General features: G+C 38.1%; 1 protein-coding gene across 2 annotated transcripts; it reads right to left on the bottom strand.

The window, feature by feature from the left end:
- Window positions 1–485: 485 nt before the first annotated feature.
- LOC108996938 (glutathione S-transferase zeta class-like) lies at window positions 486–17,275 on the bottom strand. Of its 2 annotated transcripts, XM_018972988.2 has the most exons (10): window positions 17,126–17,275; window positions 16,909–17,002; window positions 16,750–16,806; window positions 16,481–16,566; window positions 16,312–16,383; window positions 11,700–11,753; window positions 11,500–11,575; window positions 3,030–3,091; window positions 2,072–2,131; window positions 486–845 (listed from the first exon to the last, which is right to left on the bottom strand). In XM_018972988.2, the coding sequence occupies exons 1-10, from the start codon at window positions 17,129–17,131 to the stop codon at window positions 735–737; spliced, it is 678 nt and encodes a 225-aa protein (XP_018828533.2). In that variant the 5' UTR covers window positions 17,132–17,275; the 3' UTR covers window positions 486–734. The 2 variants fall into 2 exon arrangements, with proteins under 2 accessions (XP_018828533.2, XP_018828543.2); XM_018972998.2 differs by lacking the exon at window positions 2,072–2,131 and having other exon boundaries at window positions 17,126–17,273.
- Window positions 17,276–21,021: the final 3,746 nt, after the last annotated feature.

The raw sequence follows: 21,021 nt of genomic DNA, 5'->3' as shown, positions 1-21,021 counted from the left end.
GAGTTGAGAGGTGAGGTGAGGGGCTCAAAATTAAAGATATTTGGGTTGATGGATCCTAGGACGAAAATAAACTTGTGGAGCTAGTTGGTTTGGAAAAGGCTGGGAAAATTATGCAAGAAATAGTTGCCGGCAATGAGGGAGAGGATGTATATTATTAATTAAATTATTAGGGTATGTTTGGCAAGTGAGAGCACTTCAAGTACTCTCACTACTATTCTTTACTTTATTATTACTTTTTACATACTTTTCTACTATTCATTACTTTTCACCTACTTTTTACTACTATTTAATATTTTATTATTACTTTTTCATTACTTTTTCACTACTATTCACAAACATTCTCAACACTTCTCAACACTTCTCAACACTTCTCACTACCCAAACGTACCCTAGTCTCTTACCTGGCTTCCATTACCATCGTCGCATGACATCCCTAGTCTACGGGAATGGGTGTTACACAAAGTGGCTTCAAGGAATTCAACGAGGTAAATCCAAACTGGTAATTATAGTTATCATTTAACTCTCAATATATGTTCCCATTATTATATTGCATGACGCATCGACGTTTATTGAAACACCAGATACCAATAAACTTTGGAAAGTGTCTCTCAAAGCTTGATCGTGTGGCACTTTATTCTGCAATTTTAAGATCGGATGCTGGCCATTTCTTACACATACAATACACAAGATGGATAGGAAATGGCTCGTAACAGCTGGTTTCACAATCCATTGATTTAAACAGCGCTTGCAAGAGGATTATCTGGCTGATTTTCCGGCATAGCGTCCTGGAAAGCTGGTATTTTATTGTATTCCTCGTTCAACCTTGATAAAAGAGGGAATTGAGTCTGCAGAATAAAATTTGAAAAATAGAACTGTCAGAAGATACAGATAGAGAAATAGACATGTTTAGACCACATATTTCAAGACTAATGGATATAGTTATTGCCATGAGAGAGAGAGAGAGACAGAGAGTTTAGTCTTATGTACAACTATTAACAAGTTCGAAGAAGCAAGCATAGGGGTAGGTAATAAAGTCAAAAATATCCAACGCCAAAATTCCAGCTGGTAAATTAAGAAGTAGGACCATCTCAAGACCAGAAGCAAGATTGAATCAGGCAGAAGAACAATATACAAAGTTGGTAATAAAACAAAATGCAAATAACGCTAATATATGCAATGAAAACATAAAAGAACAACTTGGAAACATTTTACTTTTCTTTTGAGTGGCTTTTTCACGAGGAAGAGAATAATGTTACAAGTAAAACAAAATGGAGAGACTAAAGGAATCAACCAAAGCTACTTGTTTTAGAATTAAATACCTATTGGCTGACTTCCTATCACCTGTTTCTAAGGTTAAAATGGTGGAAAGGATGGATTATTTACTTATTTTTAGAAGATAGGGATTCCATTTATTGCGATAAAATTATCCTCGAGTGCAGATTAGGAAATGTTTGAGGCCAGCATGTGGAGAGCTAAACTGAATGTGAATGGTAGTCGTGGCAATCCGTGTTTGTGTGGAGATGGTGGAGTGGCTACAGATAAAAGGGGGAATTTTGTTGCAGACTTTTCGGCTCATTATGGGGTTGGCTCGCTTTAACACAATGGCAGAGGTGCAGGCTATATATGCGATGGCTGACAGTTGTGTTCAAAACTGTAAGTATGGATGGTTGAGCTTGGATCTGATTCTCAAGTAGTTGTAAATTCGTTAAATGGAAAAGTGAACTATGAACTGGAATAACAAAAAAAAAAAAAAAATTGTGAACTAGAAATATATGGATGGAAGTTTGGGATGATTTAAAGAAGCTGAAGTAGAGATTGTGTCGAATAAAGAATAGATACATTTACAGGAGATTCCAAAAGATTTTGCCTCTTAACCATCCTGGTTTTGCAAAAGCTTGTGATGTCTCGGGTTTTGCAATGTGGTTTTTACTAACACCTTAAGTGAGCAGTAAAATGAGCTTTTGCTTTGTCAAACCAAAAAAAAGTAAGGCCATGACAAATCACCTTTAGAGATAAATAAAAAATAATTGCACAAATGTAGCCAACACATGAATTATAGAACAAGCACTACCATGTCAACATTGAACCGTTTAATTGATCCATGCATCTGAGGCGCTAGAAACAGATCTGCCTGCAATATAATTGAAATATCCCAATCCATGAGCTAATTCACACTTGCTCTTGCTCTGTGGTATATTAGGAACTATGAAGTGAATTTTCCAGCATACTGTGTAAGGTGCAACTAAGCCGTGGTGAATAATGTCGGCATTAGTTCATATGCATATGCCAAAAGCCTAGTGCTTAGAATTGAGTCAGGTACCTTCCTGTCTCACAATGCACGGTTTTGAAGAAAAGAAACAATGCTCAGATTGTTGTCCTAAAAATTGACGAATGTATAGAAATGTTGTGTTTGGCTGCTGGAAAGGTACAGATGGTCTTAATACTTAGGCCTCGTTTGGTTATACGGATGAGATGAGATAAAAGTTGAAAGTTGAATAAAATATTGTTAGAATATAATTTTTTAATATTCTTTTTGTTTTAAGATTTGAAAAAAGTTGAATTGTTTATTATATTTTGTATGGAAGTTTGGAAAAGTTGTAATGATTATATGAGATGAGATGGTTTGGTTTGTGTAACCAAACCAGGCCTTGGAGTTGTATAACTATTACATACCAGCAAACCAAAATCACTTTTTGGTTCTAGAAGATGGAGCAAATTCAGGATGGTTGACAACTTTATTAGCAAAGAAGCCCCCAACAAATATTGGACTTTTGGAAGTAAATTGAAAATCTTAGAGAAATGCATGTTTCTTACTCTCTCTGTTCAATCAGAGTTTATGATTGTGAGCTGTATGTAAGGTACCTAGCAAATTGAATGTACCATTGGCAACCCAAAGCCCATCCCTCCAGCCACCAGCACAAAAAAATAGAAAAAGGCATTTTTACCTTAATGGCTATTAACACAGTACAGCCTACACTATATGCAACCATACTGGCATGCAAACAACAGATGGAGCAGAAAAACCAAACCAGGAAAACTTCATCTCCAGTTGCATATCTTCCTGCATGGCCCTTTAGTAACTTTTCAAGTGCTGAAACAAGAGGAGATGATAATAAAATTGTCATTCAGGAGCAGAAATTAATTGTACATAAAAACTTCATATATGATGGTCATTGCCAAGGGAGGAAACCAGCACTTTAGGAAGATATAATTCAAGAAAACAAAATTATACATTCAGCCTTTATTTCTTCACATTCATGAATCTTTTAGAAATTTTGACAAAAACAAAATTGAGACATGGTTTTTTGTGAAAGTGGGTGGAAAAATGAGAAATTGTTTGGCTAAAAAATTTTTGAGATGTCTTTTTATTAGAGTTTGTGAAAGTAGGTAGGTAGATTTGAGAAGTTGTTTTGATAAGATTTTTGTGATATATGTTTCTTTGGGTTTTTGTGAAAGTTCTTTTTCGGCTTTTGAGTTTATTTTCAAAGAAATCTAGGCCAATGGTTCAATGTTTTTTTTTTTTTTTTGAGAAATAGAAAATTTTAATTTAAAAGATGTTTAGATTGAAATTGAAATAAAAAAATGAAAAATTTTCGAAAAATGATGCAACCAAACATCACCTTAGTATATATTATTTCCAATGTATAGTGTTTTATTCGTATGAAGCTACATTATTTTATTTTATTTTGATTGGCACCAGGTGACTGAGAACAAAATCCCAACTAATCCTGACTAATCCCGGAGGTGCACAGGCTCTCGACAAAGAGGTTCCCACAAGTTCACCTCAGGTAATTTAAGGGAAAGTTCTCGCAAGCTACATTATCTACTACCCTATTAGATTATTATTCGTATAAAAATACATCATCCAATCTCCAATTGTATTATAATTATATGATAATTAAAAAATATATTTAATTAAGTTATTAATTTTTATTCAAAATTAATTGCCTTTCAATTTTCAAAATGCATTTCTTTTGGTTCTATAAACTTGCATCATTTTTTTACTGCAATCACTAAGGAATTTTAATGAGAGAAAATTGAACATGAGAATGAGTTTTTGAGACATGACTAACCTCAGTACTTGATAATATTGCTGGAAAAAAATGGGTTCACAGTGGACGGACTTCTCAGCTTGTTTTCTTGATTTTTGGTAGTAAATTGATTATAATGAATCTAAAATATTTTATATCTTTAAAATTTTAAACAAAATTAGAAAATTTCAGAATAAAACAATCATAAACAATTATATATAAAATCTTGAATTATTTCCACACAATTCAAGGAAGTGCCACTAGTTTCAAATCAAGTGTATTGACAATAGGCCTTGTTGATGCTGTTGATCTTGTGGAATGCTGACCATGGTGATACTTTGGAACATATACTGATAATCAAAATGAAATTTAAATGTCAATTGGCATATTTCCTGAATTGCAACACTATCATCAGATATCAATATCTTGCTCGAATTCTGCACACGTTTTATCAATATAAAGGCAGTGTGAAAGAATTGTCTTGTCATCACAGCTTATTGTGATCATAATGCTTGGACTATCATCCATGGCTGAAACCATTACCCAAAACATGTTCAACAACTCTAGTTCCATAACTTGAAGGAACCCAGCCTCCAGATACACAAGATCGACATGGTAGAATATATATTTTTTTTAATTGTTTGCTATCTTTTGTATGTAAGGTGTACAAAGAGGTTAATCAAATTGCTGTTTTTTTTTCTCTCTTTGCAATATTGCGTGCTAGAGGATCCAGACAGGAATTCTTTTGCGTACAGAATATTCCTAAGAAGTTCAGAGAGCGCTTGGTAGTGGATAAGGCTGGTTTAGAAGTCTTGAGGTGTAAATGATTTTTCCTGTATAGTGATGAAGAAAGTATATATTCTTTTGTGTCGTTTTCTCTAGTTACATACTGAGTTTTAGCTCCCACCCTAAGTGAGCTGTGAAAAGATAAATGCTCATGTCTTGGGCAAGAAATAAATTTCTGCTTTCATGGGTCAGAGTGACATCTCAAATTTAAATTCAAGGTATCATGTATAAATAGGTATTCGAAACTTGCAATCTTTCAACACTTGGCAAATGGCTATAGAGATACCACAGTGAACAGGCGCCCCGGGGGGAGGAGGTGGGGGGGGGAGGGGAAATCTTTCATCGAACTGAAGCGTGGTGAGCCATGGGGAGGTCGGTGCTCGAATGAGGTGAGTGGGCCTTATGGATTGTACCTATGGAAGCACATAAGAAGAGATTGGGACACAAATTCAAGAAATATCCATTTTAAGGTAGGTGATGGATCCAAAATTAAATTTTGGCACAATGTATGGTGTGGTGATGGGGCACTCAAGGAAACTTATACACAATTTTATGGTATAGCAAGCATGAAAGAAGCCTCAATTGGGAACCGCTTAATCCTAGTCAATGGTACTCCCCAATGGAATATTACATCCCTCAAAGATGTACAAAATTGGGAAATTGATGCTTTTTCGGAGTTTTATGACCTAGAGTACTCCGCATAGGGGTGGCAATATGTGACACAACCTGTGAACCCAATACGAATACGATACGAAATTAGTAGGATTGGGTCGGATTTCAAGTCAAAACGGATTGACCTATTAAGAAGATTAATAAACAGATCAATAACGAGTTAACTCGCTTAACCCAAAATCAACTCGTAATAACCCGTTTAAATTTTATTTCAAAATTACAATTTTACTATTGTTGAGTTGTAATATTGTGTTTCAAGTAACAGATTATAAGTTCTTTGTACGAAGCCCTAACCCGTGTGTGTACAATGAGTTGAGAGAAACCCTAACCCTCCTTTCCCGCCGCCACCCCCCACCCACCATCAATCAGAGAGGGACACCGCAGTAACAGACGAGGCCGATGGGCCCCGACATCCTCGCTAAGGGTTGTCGAAGTCGGTTTCCTCGTGGTGAACTCTTTCTATGTTCCTCTTTGCCGGCATCGGTCGCCGTGCATTTTGAATCCATCACAGATTAGATCAATTGACCCAGATGACTCCGTTGTGGGGTCTCCGACGTCGGTCCTTCTTCGGCGACTGGGATTTTTCTACTATTCTTCCGTTACCTCCTCCGACAAACTGTGAGTTGAGCCTTTCCACTAGCCACCGCTACAACTGTTTCGATGGACTCCGGCGACTGGTAGTTTTCTCTGTTAACTTAGGGATTTTTTGCAAGAAATCCATTAACTCAGGGCCCCCTTCAGATCTGTGTTTTTTTTTTTTTTTTTTACCGTAAGAGGATGAAGCGGGAACAATAGAGAGCAGTGGGAACAGATTTGCAATGGGTTTTTGACAATGAAGATGAAGCACGATGCAGTTTCGTCCTAGTTGGAAGGTGAGAGGTGGTTGAAAGTTGAATAAAAAACTTTCATTTTTACGAAGTAGCAAAAGGATAGCTAAGTCCATGTATCTCGGGGGGATGACAACTTTGTGGGTGGCAAAGAGGATTGAGGATTGTTTAGGACTTAAATGCCATGAAGGTTTCTTCAGAGAGCTAAGGATGGGTATTGGAGTTTTTAGCATTCAACATCATGTTAATGCAGGGGGCAGTTTTCTGCAGCTCTCAGAATTTCGAAATGGAAGGAGGAAATGTTTGTTGGTGATTCCGGGGGGCGCAAATGGCATTGGATGGAAAGGCTTTCTACAGTCCATTCTAAGTGTCACTGAATCCAAAGCCACTACTAGAAGTGGGGAGTTTGTTGATGGAAAAACAGTGGGAAGGCCTTCCTCAATCAAAGGTGCTTCGTAAGCAACGGTGTTGAGGTCACTGGCGAGTATTCAAGCCGAGATCAGCTCAGCGGTAGAAAGAAAGGACAATGCACTTGTAGGAGACAAAAGACCTAAGGTGACATTGGGAGAGTTGGAGGGAGTCTTGAGGGATGTCAAATCTCAATTGAAGGGAGTTATGGATTATGTAAGAGATCTAATAATTAAAGTGGACAAGGGGCTGTACTTAGTCGTGGGTACAAGTGTGCTAGCAAGTGTGCCGGATAGTGTGCAGGCAAATGGTGTGTCAACGATAGGGTCGTTGGACGCTGACATCTTTGTTCATGCCAGTGTCACTATGCCTTCTGAGGGAGCTATAGGGTCTCAGGCACCAATTGCAGATCAAGTTGGTCCTTTTGTCCTGGGTTCATTTGTAGTTGAAGACGGTCCCTCCAAGGTCTCGAGTATTTTGGAGAAACAGTCGAGCCTCTTTTAGACGATGCAAACGGGGCAACAGAAGGTAGTGCTTCCCCTCTTGAGGAAGCAGTAGGGTTAGACAAAGTGGCACGGCAAGGATCGTCAAGGGGTGGAGCAAATACACACAATGTTGATGGAGGGGAGGAATCTGTAATGGTAACAGATGGAGGGGACAACAACCATTTAGATGTCGAGCAACCATTTGGCGGGAAGGAAATTATCGATTTGTCATTGGTCCCTCGTGTGGGGGAAGGTTTAGAGTCGGGAGTGTAGCTGGGTACTGTGGCTGGGGATAATGTCATTCCCCTAATTTCTCTTCCTCTGATTAACGATATAGCGGGTTCAACATCGGATTGGATTCTGAATAAAGATAGCGGGTTTCTACAAACCCTGGGACTTTCATATGGAGAATGTGGAGAATATGAAGACCAATTTAAAACATTACTCACTGCAATCGATGCGAGCCACGCTCTTGAAACCAAATCTAAGTTTAAGAAAAGCAAGGAGTTAAAGAATCTTTTATAGGCAATTAACAACGAGGGAGGTAGCTCAAGTTGAGGGAAGGCTAAAGGGAGGGCTTTGTGATGTTCGGGTTGAGGATTAGTTTTACGGAATCTAGGGGATGGGGTCAAAGAGGTGTAATGATAGTTTTCCAATTCGGTTTGGTGTATTTTGGGTAGGTTTTCATGGACTTTTGGGTCATTATGGGCTTTCTTGTATGGGCTAGGTGTTTTTCTTATATACGTCCAGTGTACTTGGTTACTCCTATTGATACATATATATAATATTGTTACTTATCAAAAAAAAAAGTACTATATTTCTCAATATGTTATTCTTTTATTGTTAGAATTGTAATTCTGGACCTATGCTCATATTTATTTATTTTTTGATAAGTAAAAATATTGTATATATCAAAAGGAGAAACCAGTTACACTGAGTGTAAACAAGAAAACACCTTACCCAAAATGACCCAACAAGCCCCTAATGACCCAACAAGCCCATAAAAAACTAACCCAAAGTACATCAGACCCGACCCCAAACCTTGTTTCCCGTAGAACTAAAACTCTACCCGAACACCAACCCCAACACCTTGATACCTGTCTTCACAATACCCTCCCTTTAGACTTCCCTCTAGTTGAACTACCACCCTTAGCATCATAGTTGATTGTCGAAAAGAGACGCTGTAACTCCCTGCTTTTCTTGAAGCTTGATTTGGTTTCAAGTGTGCGGCTTGCCTCGATCGTAGTAATTAGTTCGTTAAATTTGTCTTCACATCCTCCATGTGAAATTCCCACGAATTGCTGAATCTCGTTAACTTTAGGCAGGATCCAATCTGCTATTGTAGGAAGAGAGACCAGGGGAGCCACAATGTCCCCATCAACCTGCACTCCCGACTTTAGACAATCCTCTACACAAGGCACCAATTCCAAACCCATTGGTTCTCCAATAACTCCATTGGTTCTCTCCAATGGTACCGGGGTTCCCATTGAAGATTCTGGGGTGACAATAAGTCCCTTCACCTCTGGGATAATGGCGGATCCTACTTCTCCTTCAGACCTCGGCAGTACACCTTTTTCCTTCAACTCCGAGGGAGTCATAGTTTCTTCCGGGACCAAGGGTATAATACCGACTATCGATCTATCCTGTGTAACACGAGGTGAATGACATTCCATTATTGATGTCTCTATGCCAATACCCGATGTAGACCCCACCTCAAATAACCCAGATTTCCTTTTGACCCGCCATACTCTCCTGGCTCTGGTTATAGGGACAGGGCCGAATCCGATCTTCCGTTTTCTTTTTTCTAAGCTTAAAGGATTTGGGCCTATCATGTTTCTTACCACCCTGTTGCCTCCAGCTGAAAGCCGATCTATTTTCGTAGACATGAAAGTTATTGCTGTCTTCAACTCGACAAGTTGGGTTTCCATCTCCTTTAGAGACTTGTGCATTTCGAGAAGCTGGTCTTGAGGTGTGATTGGCAGACCCTCCACTCTCTGATCCCCCGAAGCATGTCCAGTCTTTAGAGCTGCCGCATAGGATTGCCTCGCCACCGGGGATGTACTTGGGTCTTTCTCCAAGTTCTCCCTCCCTACCACACCACCTTGTCCTTCCAAGCCGTCACTCCCTCTCTTACCGAAGGAAAAATGTCGCAGCACCTCTCCCATCCTTCTCCAACCACTGCCCCCCTCTTCAGGAATGAAAATAAAATTCCTCCTCCCCCCACCACCATACTCCTCCACCGCCATATAACGTCCTCGAGCATTCGAGCACCGATGCGCTGTGAAACTACGTCGACCTTCCCGAACAGTGGAGAAAAAATCTTGTTTCTTATCCTTAGTACACGCTTCTATGGCCTTAGTTAGCCACTGCACTGTTGTCGAACCCAGAACCAACTTAGATATCACCCTTCGACTCCTTTCAGTAATGGCCAACATGCTCCCCTCCTTTACCAAAGTAAAGGATTTAGATTCTATGACCAGCTCCATAGAAGAACCCATACTGACCCACTCCCCTTCCTCAACAACCATTCATCATCTCAGAGATGAATCTAAAACCTTTGGGAACTGCAAGCACTGCGAACAGTTCGTGCTCACTGCAAGCACTGCAGAGATGCTGCAAAACGTGCTCACAGAAGACGCCGGAGCACTCGCCGGAGCCTTCAGGGTCGACGGCACGCCCAACAGAGTTCGGGAGGTCGCCGGAATGCTCTGAGATGCAAAAACAGCGATATCAACGACGCCGAAGGATGAACCGACGCCGGACGGCCCTCAGCGTAGTCGCCGAGGTCCGTCGGCTTTATCTGTGCCGACGGCGCAGAGGGTCTCGCCTGCACAGGGTGGGTGGCGGCAGATCTGGTTCTTTTGCGCTTCGTAGTGTTTTCTCTCTCCTCTGGGCCAACGCCGGACGGCCCTCAGGTAAGTCGCCTGGGCCCGTCGGCTTTGTCTGTGGCGACGGTGAGAGGTCACTCGCCGGCAAAGGTGGTGCCGGCGTCCTTAGGGTTTTTACTTCCTTAGGGTTTTCTCTCTCCTCGCGATGTATCCGTGGGTCCTCCCTTGCATTTTTTATTATGCTCATATTTATTATTGTAGGATTTGTAATATTGGTTTTATTATAGATTAAAATTTGAAAAATATTGATATTTTTTTTGTTAATAGGTAGTCTTATTATTTTGTTTAGATATTGTGGCTACTAATAAATATAAATTTTAACTTTTATGTGAAATCATATTAATCAGGTCAAATGGGTTATGCATTTACATGAAATGGGTTGAAATAAGTCGTGTGTCGTTAACCTATTTATAATTAATTATTAAACGGGTCAAAATGAGTGACGACAAGACCTGTTATTTAAATAGGTCGGGTTAGGGTTAAAAAGTTTGGCACGTTTATCTAAACGGGTCGGATTTACATATATAGTTGAATACCCATGACTTAACACACATGACTGGCAAACACGAATTGCCACCCCAAGCTCCACCCGTTTGTTGGAGTGAGTCGAAGACAAGATTTTTGTGTGCCCCTCTAAGAAAGGAAAGTTCATAGTCCACTCTTTCTACCAAGCCATGACAAGCACAATACAAATCCATTCCCATGGAATAGTATTTGGAAGACAAAGGCCCTAAAGGCAACATTTTTTATATGAACGGCTTCCTTGGGGAATATGCTCACTCTAGACAACTTAAGCAAACATCGAAGTATAGTCATGAATTGGTGTTATAAATGCAAAAAGAGCGGAGAGTTTGTCGACCATCTACTACTTCATTGTGAGATTGCCATAACATTGTGAAATGAAGTCTTTGCTTAGATGGGATTAGCTTGGGTGACGCTGAGAAGGGTAATTGACCTCCTAGCTTCTTAGAGAGGCACTCAGGAAACTCTCAAATTGCACCAATATAAAAGATGGTTTAAAAATGTTTATGGTGGTGTATTTGGAGGGAGAGGAATGCAAGGAGTTTTGAAGATCAAGAGCTATCAATGGATGAGCTTAGAAATTTCCATTTCAATATTTTACTCCATTGGTCGATTGTAATTGATTTTCATGGCATGACTTTTTATGTATTTCTTGTATCACTAAACTAGCACACTTACGTGTTGCTCTTGTATATGTCCCATATACTAGGGCTTTGCCTATTCTTATGATTAATAAAGTCTTGTTTAACGATAAAAGAATGTATTAATAGGTATTTCCTTAATCTTATATCTATCTCTAACTCTCCTCTGCCTCTCTCTTTGAGGTTTCAGGGAAGTAGGAAGAAGAATTAGGTTCAATGGCAGCCTAATGAAAACTTACCTGCAAAGCCTTTTGTAATATGATGCTTAACCCAGGAAAGGTCCTCACCAGGACCAACTTTCTCCTCGATGTATTTCTGCAAACGGGAAAAGCAACAGCACAAAAATATTGTAACACTATGCTCCAACAATCTCAGGAAAATACCACTATAAATTTAACAAATAAATGCATAGCCACAAAAGTCATAGTTGGATACGTACCAGTGTAGCTAAATTTTGAAAAGGCTGTATGCCTGAGGAAACAATATTGGCAGCCTATATATCAGGTGACAAAGGCAGCCCATCAGTGTATGAATCAGAAAAGTAATTCCAAAGACATCAGAATATTAAGAATAATATATATGACAAAAAAAATTGTGCCCAATTACATCACTGGAGAGGGAATTATATCTATGGTCTGATATTTATTATCTACCATGTTAAAAAGTAAAAAACAGCAGTCCATCACGAAGATACAACTATGTGCAGATGTGTCAATTATGTATTCGGGAACCCATACACATGAAAATCTACTTAAGACTAATCATAGTAGACATGATATCCTAGCCAAGTTGTACCCAGGTTTGATGGTATATGCTGTCCATATGCTTTGTTAATACAAAATAGAGAGCAGGTATCTGCATGAGTTCATCAAGTGAGACGGATAGGGGAAGAAACAGTCAGGATTTCAATTTTGTGATCCAGCAGCAGCTCTAGAGATCGTTTTAGGTGCAATCACATGTTATTATCTACGTGGAAGATCAGGTTTATGATCCTATCAAAAGATCATTCAGTCAGTAACCAAATTGTTCCAACATAACCAAATTGAGGCATGCCCGTACTTCATAGATCCTCTTTGTTTTAGGTGAACACCCCAATGTTTTGAATACCGTACCAATGACCGTTTCGGTCGAGAAATTGAAACGAGATATTTCGGTACCGGTACCGTTTCAGAATAATCTATATATGAATAAATTATATTCTAAAATAATAGTCTATATATGAATAAATTATATATAAATATATATATAAATTATAAATAGTCTGGTCTGAATTGGGGGTCAAAGTAAAGGCCAAAATATCGGCCGGTATGGGCCGAAACGGCCAAAATTCTGACTGGTACGAAACTACCCTTCTTTGTACCGGCTACACTACAAAAACGGAATATTTCAGCCGTACCAACCGGTACGATACGAAATTTAAAACATTGGCACACCTACCAAGTCTATGCCTCAATAGCATGCCTATACTTGATAGATCCTCTTTGGTGGGAGTATTAACTTTTTAGATCTGAAAGCAAAAACCTAGAGCTCTTTTTTTTTTTTTATAACTGCTCTTATACATTGAAGCTCTGCTAAATGACTTTTTTCTCAGTAAGCTCAGGTGAAAAGCTGAAAAATATAATCTAGCAAATAGGACTAATAAAAGCATCTGGTTGTCAATAAATGTATGTCCAAGGTTTTTCCATAAATCTTTACAAACTTAAAACACTGTTAAGTGTCCACAGCCAACCCATAAGGTGTTTCCTATCTGAAGGTTCTGCACCAATTCCCCATTTCACATGGGTGACAATCTTATCATACAGGACAGGTGTAGCCTTCAGCTTAGTGAGCATAGATATAATAGGGGGATGCCAGAGAAAGCATTTTTATTATTTTGAAAAAGAAGTAAATAGGAGCAAAAAAGGTCATCACCATTTTGTTTCCGAAATGTCTCAAAACAGTTGCTATTCCCAGGCAATTGAAACTCTCAACTATCTCTCGTAGAGAAGATTTAAATTTTAACTACTGATTTTAACATTACTATTTTTTCCATTTTTTTTGTTCTAGATAACGCCATGGGCCATGAAAGTGTGTAGTGATCTCCAACATGCCCCATTCATTGAGACATAAGCTTATCTTCATCCATTTGTCAATACTCTTTTCATTTATGATTTAAAATACTTACCAACTTTCTTTGAAATTTATGTGTGGTGCTATGAAACCCACTTCTAGCACCTTTCTTATTCATGACATGATTATAAGTCCCTAGGAATCGCCTGTGCACCCCCGGGATTAGTTGGGGATGTTTTTCTCAGACACCAATAAAAAAAAAAATCTATGAATCACTATTAAATGTGAGGACCCAAGTCACTTCAGTTAAAAGGTATTCAGAATTGTTATTTACAAACCAATATTGTAACATACGGGGCCAAATTTAGGGCTTAAAATTAGTATTATTATTTTTTATTTAGTTATTTTATTAAATATACTAACAAATAAATTAAAATAGTGATTCCTTCCCTATCAAAGGCTTCGTATAGTCATCCATTAGGTTCCATATTTAAATAGGTTCCTAGTTTGAAACTAAACTCCAAACTCAAACTCTTCAAAATCCTCTCAGTATTCATATCCTCGTAGGCATAATTTCCTAAGTGTAGCCAACTTCAAACACTAGCATATCTCCTATGGACGCACACCACTCCCCTCCCCATCATCTATAAAATCCCACGAAACCCTCTAAATTAAACACACAAAAATACCTGGAGGAAGAACTCACTTTCGCATAAGCTTGATACTCTGCCCAGCCACCGCCGACCACCCTAGAACGTCGGAGCACCACCCATGGTGCCAGAAACTGCCGGTCATCCTAGTTCCGTCGCACCCACTCCCTCAGGGCCGTCGCACCCACTCCCTCAGGGCCGTCGCACTCACCCTTCCTCCCTCTCGGTGATTTAAGTTTTCAATTCCATCTCTCTCTAAAACTCCTCTCTCTCCCTCTCTCGGTGTCGCACCACCATAGGGACCTCCCAGTTGCGCCGACAGACACTCCCAGCCACCAAGAGCCGCCGTCATCTCAGCCTCCTTCTCTCGGTGAGCATCGCACAACCACTCCCTTGATTCTTAAGTCTAGTCCCTCTGTTACGCGATGAAAGCCTATCCCCCGTAAGCCTATATTTTCATTTATATCCAGTCTTCCCAAAATACCCATGCCCATTAGGATGTTTCCCCAAAATACCCTTAAAACCTTTGATGCTTACAGGCTTCCGTAAATCCTCTTGAAGAAACCTTGTTCTTTTAAAGTGGACTGTTTTCCCCTATTGGCCTTGGGCTTTCCTATATTTTAATGCAAGTATTAAGTTATTTTTTTAAAGGATATGTTATGGGTTTTGAATAATATTAATATGTAGTAATCTTTAATTGAATATGTATTAAATCTATGGTATGATTGTAAGTAATTAGAACACTAGACACATTCACTAAGGAATTAGTAATATCTAGTACCTTGTATAGGTAGCACGCTACAAAGTGGGAATCAGGAAGCAGAGTTAAGAGGTAAATAGTATGATCATATAAATGCATGCGTACTATGAATATTATTATTATGTATGAAAATATGATGTGCTTATGATGGTTATCTACACTATGCTAAGAGACAAGTCAAGGTTCGATTCCTTTCACGATCTTTGATGAAATATGAGATTATACTTGAATGAATGAATTTGTTGTTTGAGGGATTGAATGTTACTAAAATCACATGGAAGTCATGAGATGTTCAAGTGGTAATTTAAGTCAAGTATGCCATGTAATAAGAATAGCCAGATTATGTATGCTATGTTCATGTAATACTTAGATTATGTATACCATGTTCATGTAGTACTTGGATCATGTATGCCATGTTCATGTAGTACTTAGATCATGTATGCCATGGAATGTCATAAAATGTTCAAATCATGTTATGTCATGCTATGCCATGTACAAGAAAATGCCATGTTATGCTATGCCATGTACCGTATGATGTGCTACTTACTCAAGCGTGTTTCACTCCATGTTATGCAAGTTAAGTGAAATATGGACTCAAGTGTGTTTCACTCCATGTTATGACAAGTTATGCAAGTTAAGTGAATCATGGACTCAAGCATGTTTCACTCCATATTACGACAAGTTAAGCAAGATTAAGTAAAACACGGACTCAAGCGTGTTTCACTACAAGATAAGCCATGCGGTGTCACGGACTCAAACGTGATTCACCATATGATAAGTAAAAGACAAGATAAACAAGTTATTTACGCATTCACGTTACATGTTTGCTATGATTATGTATGTTTCCACTCATGTTAATGATGAATAGATATGCTATGTTAATCCATGATGATGTATGTATGTATGAAGAGTCTTTCAAAAATTAAGTCTATGCTAAGTTAATTTATATTTTACGGTATGATATGCTACTTACTCAGCATACGATTCATTTTTTTTGTTTTTCTTTCTGTTTGCTTCTATGTTTAATTCTCACAAATGGTGATTATGATGACATAGAGCTAGATGGCCAACAGTGGATCTAGTACAAAGACTTAGGAAGGAATAAGTGTTATCCACACCAGAATGTTTGATTTCTTTTATGTCATTTGTAGTATTAGTTTATGTTCTTTTTACTTTACATTCAGTTCCAAAACAATTATGTTTAGTTCAGTTTTTATGTTTTTTATGCTTTTCAATAAAATGAAGTAATTCAGCATATGAATCTCTTTACCGGGCATTATGTATGAATGTTTCGTAATATTCCTAACCTACGGGAAGGGATGTTACAAATATATGCAACAATCTCATATATTTGAGATAATGACTTCAATAGCCAAGGAATATGTCACTTTTTTTTTTACAATAGCATTTAATGTAAGATGTAGAGCTCGGGGAGCATGGGATGATCTTAGATTTTTCATCGTATAAAGAATTATACTTCACACTATTGAAATCTATTAGTTTGAGCACAAGGAATTTGATAAAAAAAAAATATGTGATAACACAAAATATGCTGATAATAATTATTATCAACAAACAAGATGCAATATTACCTGGTAATTGATGCCTCTTTTCTGAAGATCTTGAGGCAACAATGGATGCTGAGGATATTTCTCTTCTAAATACTGTATACATTACAAATTACAACAAGAATAGTTGGAGGAAAGATGTAAACGTGCAGACAGAAGGTAAAGAAATTGTGAAATCCTGGTAATGATATACCATTATGATGGCGAAAGAGTCGGAAACTATGAATTCCCCATCCACGAGCACTGGCACGTAGCCAATAGGATTGAGCTCTGTAAACTCTATACAGCGAAAGAGAGAATGATTTCAAGTGCGTTATTCTCTTCTTCTTTTTCTTTCGTTATGATAAACATTGAAATTATAGAATACATGCAGAGCAATAGCGCTCACGCTGACGATTGACAAAATAGAATACATGCATAAGATTTGGATCCTAGAAGAACAAAAAGAGAAGCCAAAATCACCTGGACTGAATTGCTCTCCCTTCAACAAGTTAACTGCTTTATACTCGTATTTCAACCCTTCAATTTATTATGTAAATTGAAACAAAAAATGGATAAATAAGAGTTCATATGATCAAGAAACTATTAGAATTAGGTTGGGAAGCAAAGTTCATTCATTACCTTTCAAATTGAGGGCAGTACGGACACGGTAGGAGCAAGAGCTCCTATAGTACGAATATAGTTTCAGTTGATTCTTATCCCCACTTCCACTCGCCTGATCAAAACCCAAACTAGAGCTCATTTTCTCGCTCTTCTCTCGAAAGGGTTACAAACACGCAAAATAACGACAGAAAGTGGAAAAAAAAAAAAAAGACACATAGATTTTGATGGCGCATACCATCATCACCCAATCGATGTAGCTGAGAAGTCCGATCGATCGATCAACGGCTGAATCTTGAAAAGTCAGACTTGGTTTCACACAAATAACACAACAGAACCGACCCTGACTCACCGTGACTGGTGTCAGTAAGGATTAAGCGGTTGGCAAACACTATTCCCACAGAAAATGTCCACCGAAGTTCTTTACCGAAAATGTTTTTTATTTTATTTTTATTTTATTTTTTTACTTAATGATTAAGTAAATATTTTTAAATAAATATGTAATTTTTTTTATTTTTAAAAAAATATTTAAATAGTTTAAAAAATAGTGAAAGAAAATATAAAAATATTAAAAAAAGATTTGAAGTGCTCGGTACAAGATTTCGGTAGAAATCTTCTATGGACATAGCAACGTCCTAAGCGGTTACATATAGGGTTGTGCAAAAAATGTTCAGATCTGATCCGTCCTTGAGATCCGATTCCACCCGACCCGAAAAAAGGGGTTGACGTAACTTGCGGGTTGAACCCGCTGAAACCGACTACACCATTCTAACTTCTCACTTCTCTGTAAGTCTGCATGTCCCACTAAAAAACAGAGCAAAAGAAAAGAAAAACTCCCTGTCAACAACGTAAGCCACCAGAAAATCATAATAATAAAAAAAAAAAACTGAAAACATCCTATGATCAGTTCAAGACCCACTACACAATTACAAAGTCGAATTCAAGTGATGTTTTGCCTCTGGATTGCATGCGGCTAAATAAATGCCGTCACAAGTGGTCGAAATTTAATCCTTAGAGATCTCGTTGTCAGAAGTGGTATTTATCGGCGAGGGAAACTTGTCAATCTTGTTCTTGTTGTCTTCGTTGTCTCCGTCTCCGTCATTATCTTTGACTTCGTTGAACACATGCTTAGTAGCAGTAGATTGGAAACCTAGAGGTTGAGGAGGCTTGGGCTTCGGGGTTTCGAAGAGTACCTCCTTGATGGTTTCTTCCTCAGCTGAAGGAGGGGTTGCTCTACTCTCATTTGCATCAGATCTCGGTCTTGGTGGTTGAGTTCCCACCAAAGAATGTTGCTGCTTTAGTAAATCAGATGACTTTGTAGTACTTACACAGCAACCCATTGAAGATTTTTTGACAAAAAATTGTTCGGGACAGCACCACCACTTAAGTCATTACTGGTTTGAGCTCAAGAATGGGACAGACAAATTTAACCCAGAAGTTGCAGATAGAGAGGACGACGTTGTCTACCCGATTCGTCGTCATCAAGGACAAGGGCGTTTTGTTCTAATTTGGGTTTGTTTTGTTCTGCCGCTGATTTGTAGTTTTACCTCTTCTAATCTCTGGTCGGGTCGGTCCATATCGGTTTGTTTCCTTCTAAATACGGGTCGGGTCGGGTCGGGTCAGACCAAAACACAAACCGGGTTGGTCTACTTACATATATGAGATTCAAACATGCTTTGCTATTTATCATCCCAACACACTATATACCACATATTTATTTACTTTTTTTATTTTTTTAAATTTTTTTTGGTTTTATTCTTCTTAAACTTATCAAATTCTTCTACTCATCATTCACATACCACATATTTAATAAGAGAAAAAAATAAAAAACATAAAAAAAAATATATGGTGTGTGGTTTATGGGATGATAAATAGAGTTTTTCATATGTAAATAGTAGTGAGATAATTTCAAATAGTTTGAGTTAAAATTTTTATGAAGTTTTCATAAATGAGAAAACAAAATTGAATAAAAAAATTATGAAGTTAAAAGAGTGTTAGAATATAATTTTCATTTTGAAATTTTAAAAGAATTAAAGTTTTTTGTGTTTTATTTAAATTTGAAAAAGTTGTAATGATTAGGTAATAATTAAATAAAAAAATTAAAAATTTGAAAATTTGAAATTAGTGTTTGGTTGTTGAAATGAGATGGGATGAGATGGTTTCAAAAGTTTGTGAAACCAAACCAATTCTAAGATTAAATAACTGCGTAGCCATCCATTTTTCGGAAGAGAAATACTCTAACCATAAAGAGATTACATAAAAGTAATCTCACAAATTGAATGGTTTGATGTGGTTCGCCAAATTGTAAAGTTACTTTAATTGCAAAATAGATTTAATGGATTATATGAAACTACATCAATTTGTAAGATTACATTTTGTATAATTTTTTTGTGGCTATAACACTTCTTGATGAAGGAAAAACCCCTCATTCTTAACTTTCTAACGGGTCCAAAATTGACACATGATAAATATCTACACGTTTCGAAAATTTTATAAAAAAAGTCACTCCATAAAATGAATAAAAAATGGAAGAAAAGACACTCTCTCAATGATTTCTCTAGAGATGATAAAATGGCTAATTTAAGCATGGGAGTGTCTCTTATCCTTCGGGACCCAATGAAATCTAGTGACGATTTCTTATATTGCAAAAGGAGTTCAAATCACTACAAGAAAATAAGAGCATCATCAGATCATATTGTCTGCATTCCACCCTTGATCGAAAAAAATGCAAACAGTTTGTCTCCGTTAGTGGGGTCAATTTAGTGCTCTCCAAATAAAAGCCCATCAAAGCTTAGTTCTACACAAGGAAGACGTCTAGCAAAACTATGCCAAAACAACCATGAAGATAAATTTTTAAGTAACTCATTGTACACCCATGCACATCCCATGGAAGGGTGAGAACTATGCTCTCCCAAGCACAAGCACGACAAGCACTCAACTCGTCTACACTTGGAATATCTCAACTGAGTAATGAACAAGCATAGCGGGTGAGCAATGAAGCTCCCTCAGGGCAAAAAGCTTAGCTAGCTCTTTGCTCACTCGCCACACTATCCATGTCACAAGCGAGCAATGAAGCTCATCACGAACAACAATGTACCCTCACGTGCAAGAAATGAAATTTGTCATGAGCAATGAGCATAGCGAGATCATCTCGGGTGAGCACTAAGTTCACCTTGAGCAATCATTGTAGGCGAGAGGAATGAAGATCACCCCATCATGCAAGTGAAAAGCCTGAAACCTTAGATTTCTTCAGCAAACCAATGACTACAATGCACACCCTGAGCTTCCCATAAGGAAGAGCATGGGCAAATTGTTAAGGACCTCGGTCAAGTCCCTAAACACTATGTTCTCCATGCCAATATGGTTGATGTGATGACCGAACCTCCGTCCCTCTCTTGCTTGATTCTCGAACAATGGTGGTCAAGGTGACCACTTGGATGTGATTTGGTTAAGTGTTTAGGCTAGGTTGGATGTATGGGATGGTGGAAAGGGTTGGTAAAGTGTGTGGAGGCAATGGTGAAAAGTGGTGCACGGCAATAGGGTAGAATGAGGTTGGTGCCACTTTGGATTAGGTTAGGGTTTGGAAGTATGATGATGGGCGGCTAGGGTTTGTGTTTAGGGTTTAGGAACTAGGGCAAGGCTTGGGCGGCTAGGGTTGGCCGAACAAGCTTTGGGGAATGATTGATGGAAGTTCCTAAAATCAAGGAATTCAATTGGGATGATTTGGCCGAATGGGGTAAGTGTTTGGGTCAACTAGGGATTCCTAAATTATAGGAATTCTAGTTTGGAAAGGGGAGTGGGCGGCTAGGGTTATTCCCAATTAGGGAAGTGTTGGCCGAATGGTAAGTGAGCACTATGGAGAATGATGTTTGGCTACTAGGGTTGGAAGAGTCCAACAATTTATGGAAAGTAGATTAACACTAGGTTAGTCGACTTTTATGAGGAAAATGGATTGAATAGCCGAAATTATGGATGAACACCAAGAACAATTTGAAGAACACTCCAGAACACAAGTAAGAACACTTATGCCTTGAATAATAAAAAGAACAATAAGATAATTCAACACTTGATTCACGAGTTGCACAAAAATTGAATAAACCTCATATATTGATAAACACAACTTGATTCATGAAT

The sequence above is a fragment of the Juglans regia genome, unplaced genomic scaffold, assembly GCF_001411555.2.
Source record: "Juglans regia cultivar Chandler unplaced genomic scaffold, Walnut 2.0 Scaffold_25922, whole genome shotgun sequence".
Lineage (NCBI taxonomy): Eukaryota > Viridiplantae > Streptophyta > Magnoliopsida > Fagales > Juglandaceae > Juglans > Juglans regia.
The sequence above is the reverse complement of the archived record's forward strand: the minus strand, read 5'-3'. Positions and strand labels throughout refer to the sequence as shown.

Coding starts and splice junctions, on each gene's coding strand:
- LOC108996938 (XM_018972988.2), bottom strand. Junction 16,384..16,480: donor ACTCTTTCGCCATCATAATG/GTATATCATTAC, acceptor TAATGTATACAG/TATTTAGAAGAGAAATATCC. Junction 846..2,071: donor AACGGTTCAATGTTGACATG/GTAGTGCTTGTT, acceptor TTTATTCTGCAG/ACTCAATTCCCTCTTTTATC.